At 42.5% G+C, this 4,764-nt stretch overlaps 1 protein-coding gene across 1 annotated transcript in view; it reads right to left on the bottom strand.

Annotated features, from left to right (window-relative positions):
* The window catches only part of PPM1D (protein phosphatase, Mg2+/Mn2+ dependent, 1D), a 71,697-nt gene that overhangs the window by 5,967 nt on the left and 60,966 nt on the right, over nt 1-4,764 (bottom strand). Inside the window, exon 4 of the mRNA XM_011953766.1 lies at nt 3,330-3,572. Within this exon, the coding sequence (XP_011809156.1) occupies nt 3,330-3,572 (243 nt within the window). The remainder of the gene's footprint in view (nt 1-3,329; nt 3,573-4,764) is intronic.

Raw genomic sequence — 4,764 nt, 5'->3', positions numbered from 1 at the left:
CCGGGCATGGTGGCACGTGCCTGTAGTCCCTGCTACTTAGGAGGCTGAGGCAGGGGAATTGCTTGAACCTGAGAGGCAGAGGTTGCACCAAGCTGAGATCGTGCCACCGCACTCCAGCCTGGCGACAGAGCAAGACTCCGTCTCAAACAAAACAAAACAAAACAAAACACTGTTAATTGAACTATGATATACTATTTGTAAAAAGTGTCCCAATTTCAGAGATATTAAAAGAAAATATGCACCTCAGAATTGCTTAAAGGCAGCATTACTCTCTAATTCATGAATCTATCACATTCCCCACGGTACGTGGTTCATCACTCTCCAAACACCAGTTGACTGAGCCCTTACCTCTCACTTTTTCAGTGTGCCCGTTTCCATTCCCATCAATGCTCCATGAAAACAATTATATAAACCATTTTCCACTATTTTACCTGTATTTTTTTCCCTCAGCTCACTAGAATTCTGCTGACTTGAGTCCCCCTAATATTGTGTGCTCTTAAACCACACAGTCTCTCTAAGTGCATATATTGCCACAATTTACACAACTCTTGTTAACTGTCAAATTAGTATTTCCAGGCTTCCTTCCCAAGTTTTTATTTTTAAAGAGATGAGGGTCTCACTATGTTGTGCAGGCTGGAGTGCAGTGGCTATTCACAAGCACAATCATAGTGCCCTACAGCCCTGAACTCCTGGGGTCAAGCAATCCTCCCACATCAGCCTCCTGAGTAGCTGGGACCATAGGAGTATGCCACCCCTCTCTCTCAAATATTTATAACTGCCTACTGAAGATATCTATCTAGATGAACCACAGGTACCTCCAACACAACATGCCTATGTCTGAAATAATTACCTTCCCCATCTCTCCCTAAATGATGTTTCTTCTTTATAATAGCTTACTAGTCACCAGAGTTAGAAATTTAGGTGTCATCATATTCTTCTTCCTTAAAAACATACGAGCTGTCGATTCTACTACTCATGTATTTCTTTGTGGGTTTTGTTGTTGTTGTTGTTGTTGTTTGTTCTGAGATAGAGTCTCGCTCTGATACCAGGCTGGAGTGCAGTGGCACGATCTCAGCTCACTGCAACCTCTGTCTCCGGGGTTCAAGCAATTATCCTGCCTCAACCTCCCGAGTAACTGGGATTACAGGTGCGAGTCACCACGCCTCGCTAATTTTTGTATTTTTAGTAGAGATGGGGTTTCACCATGTTGGCCAGGCTGGTCTCAAACTCCTGACCTCAAGTGATCTACCTGCCTTGGCCTCCCAAAGTGCTGGGATTACAGGGTTAAGCCACCGCGCCTGGCACACATGTATTTCTTTGTTTTTTTCCAAAAACCACTGCTGCTTAGATCAAGCCTGCAAAATTTCTTGCTCAAATATCACTCTCTTCCATGAAGCTTCCTATGCAATCTTGTGATATTTTCTATCGTCTCACTCTCCTAGGTCTCATAAGACTTGTTCTAATTATGTATTATACAGATGCTTCCTTCAATACTCATCTTTTTTTCTTTTTTTTTTTTTTGAGGCGGAGTCTCGCTCTGTCACCCGGGCTGGAGTGCAGTGGCCGGATCTCAGCTCACTGCAACCTCCACCTCCTGGGTTCAAGTGATTCTCCTGCCTCAGCCTCCCAAGTAGCTGGGATTACAGGCATGCACCATCACACCTGGCTAATTTTGTATTTTTAGTAGAAATGGGGTTCCTCCATGTTGGTCAGACTGGTTTCAAACTCCTGACCTCACGTGATCTGCCCCACTCGGCCTCCCAAAGTGCTGGAATTACAGGTATGAGCCACCGTGCCCGGCTTAAGTAATTTTTTAAACATATTTTATGTATGGGTTTACTAATGCCAGTCAGCAGACTGCAATAATTTTTATTTGAGGTAAATATTAAGAATGCCCCTTTGTCCCTCACACTATTCCCCACCCTAATGTCTCTTCCTTCTCTATACTGCCTAAAGGTCAGTTATCGGGGAACATGAAAGTAATAATTATATACAAATATTCAGACATATGCAAATATACAAACACAAGCTCCTTCGCAGCTTCAAAAAGAGAATAAAGAGGCTTTAAAGGGTTTCAACCTACATTACCATTCATGGTTTTCAAAGAAAAGAAACCTTTTGTAAATGAAAATACTTCATTTTGGCTGGACCTGTAATCCCAGCACTTTGGGAGGCCAACGCGGGTGGATCACCTGAGGTCAGGAGTTCAAGACCAGCCTGGCTAACATGGTGAAACCCCATCTCCACTAAAAAAACAAAAAATTAGCATGGCATAGTGGCGGGCACCTGTAATCCCAGCTACTCGGTAGGCTGAGGCAGGAGAATCACCTGAACTTGGGAGGTGGAGGTTGCAGCGAGCCAAGATCGTGCCACTGTACTCTAGCCTGGGCAACAAGAGTGAAACTCTGTCTCAAAAACAAAAAAAGAAAAAGAAATGAAAAGATTCCATTTTATCTGGCCATATGTGGTTTTTGCCATATGTATGTAAAGTGAAAGAAGGCCAAGCAGTAATAACCATTTCCAAGTATGGACTCTAGGATTACAACGCCCAAAATTAAAGCCCTTGACACGTTAAAAAACTGCCTGAATAGATGACGTTAGATTTCGCTATATTTCCCATTTTAATGGTCAGTCTACTGAAAACACATTCTCAGAAAGCCAGGTTAGCCATACTATGTATTAAAGCAATTATCAATCAATATTGCTAATTTTTGGTGGGAAAAATTAGTATGAAAACACAACCAAGTATTTGAATTCTTAGTAAATCAAAAAAGGAAAGTATGATATCTACTTAAAATTTGCTTATTTCAAAGCATATCTTAAACTCACTCAACATTAACGTGGATAAGAAACAGGAATAAAGTTTCTTAGACGAGTTGACAGACAACCAGTTGTAACATCTGCTGTCCTCAGGTCCAGCTCAATTTTGATTCTCTACGACCTCGTTTAGACAGTTTAATCTCTCAGGCTTATTACTGATAAAATGAAGTAATAACATTAGCTCTACTACTGGGCAATGAGATTCAACTAAAATATATTTAAGTGCTTCACAAACTTCTAAATGCTTTAAAAATAATATTCATAGCATTAGATGGCAAACGATAATATTCTTAAGAGCTCACAATCACCTTTTTATTAGTGCTGTACACATGGCTGGCATTCAGATTAGTATTGATATAAAGATGGCTCTCTGATAATAAGTTATATCACTTTCTTGAACCGAGTTCAAATCCAAAATGCTGAAAGAATTTAAAAATTATTTCCAGGTGACGGTAACCAAAGAACTGGTGACTATTAAAACATAACTTAAAAACTATGGAACTATATACCTTGACTGGTGGTGTAGAACATGGGGAAGGAGTCATCACACAGGTTTCTTGACTATTATAGGAAGGGCTATCAGTCAGGTTCAGGTATAACTCATCTTCATTGGTAAAGTTTCCCTGATTGTCAACTTCTGGAGAGATGCAGATTACTATGGCACTAGTGTTATCTGCTCGGAGCATACGCTGCCTCCAGCGGCCCAATGCTCGATTCACAAGCATTTTGGCACAAGATTGTCCATGCTCACCCTGTATTCAAAAGAACAAGGAGAAGGAAAGTAACTCAGATTTAGCTGCCACAACATCTATATCAAATTAAATATTTGGTGTTCACTGTGGCCCAAATAAACCTCCCAAATTGTCTTTTTTTTTGAGATGGAGTCTCGCTCTCTGTCACCCAGGCTGGAGAGCAGTGGCACGATTGGCTCACTGCAAGCTCCACCTCCCAGGTTCACGCCATTCTTCTGCCTCAGCCTCCCCAGTAGCTGGGACTACAGGCGCCCGCCACCACATCTGGCTAATTTTTTGTATTTTTAGTACAGACGGGGTTTCATCACGTTAGCCAGGATGGTCTCGATCTCCTGACTTCGTAATCCGCCTGCCTCCGCCTCCCAAAGTGCTGGGATTATAGGCGTGAGCCACTGCGCCCAGTCAAAGCTCCCAAATTTTCAAACGTTATCCCCAGTCTCCTTAGCTATGTTAAAATAGTACTTCTCTAAATTAAAAAAATACTAATAAAACAAGGTTTTATCCTGTCATCACATTTCACTATTTTTATTTTTATCAAGAAACTCAGCCTTCACTGTAACTTTAATTAGAAAATGTTGGGGAGGCTGAGGCAGGCGGATCACGAGGTCAGGAGATCCAGACCATCCTGGCAAACACTGTGAAACCCTGTCTCTACTAAAAACACAAAAAAATTAGCCGGGAGTGATGGTGGGCGCCTGTAGTACCAGCTACTTGGGAGGCTGAGGCAGGAGAATGGCATGAATCCAGGGGCGGAGCCTGAAGTGAGTGGAGATCACGCCACCGCACACCAGCCTGAGCAACAGAGCGAGACTCTGTCAGAAAAGAAAAGGAAAAGGAAAAGAAAATAGAAAAGAAAAAAGAAAAGAAAAAGTTGGCCAGGCGCAATAGCTCATGCCTGTAATTACAGCACTTTGGGAGGCTGAGGTGGGCGGATCATGAGGTCAGGAAATCGAGACCATCCTGGCTAACATGGTGAAACCCCGTGTCTACCTAAAAAAAAACAAAAAATTAACTGGGCGCAATGGCACGTGCCTATGGTCCCAGCTACTGGGGAGGCTGAGGCAGGAGAATCGCTTGAACCCAGGAGGCAGAAGTTGCAGTGAGCCGAGATCACACCACCGCATTCCAGCTTAGGCAACACAGCAAGACTCCATCTCCAAAAAAGAAAAAGAGAAAACAACAACAACAACAA

This window comes from Colobus angolensis, unplaced genomic scaffold (assembly GCF_000951035.1).
Source record: "Colobus angolensis palliatus isolate OR3802 unplaced genomic scaffold, Cang.pa_1.0 Scaffold37, whole genome shotgun sequence".
Taxonomy (NCBI): domain Eukaryota; kingdom Metazoa; phylum Chordata; class Mammalia; order Primates; family Cercopithecidae; genus Colobus; species Colobus angolensis.
The sequence above is the reverse complement of the archived record's forward strand: the minus strand, read 5'-3'. Positions and strand labels throughout refer to the sequence as shown.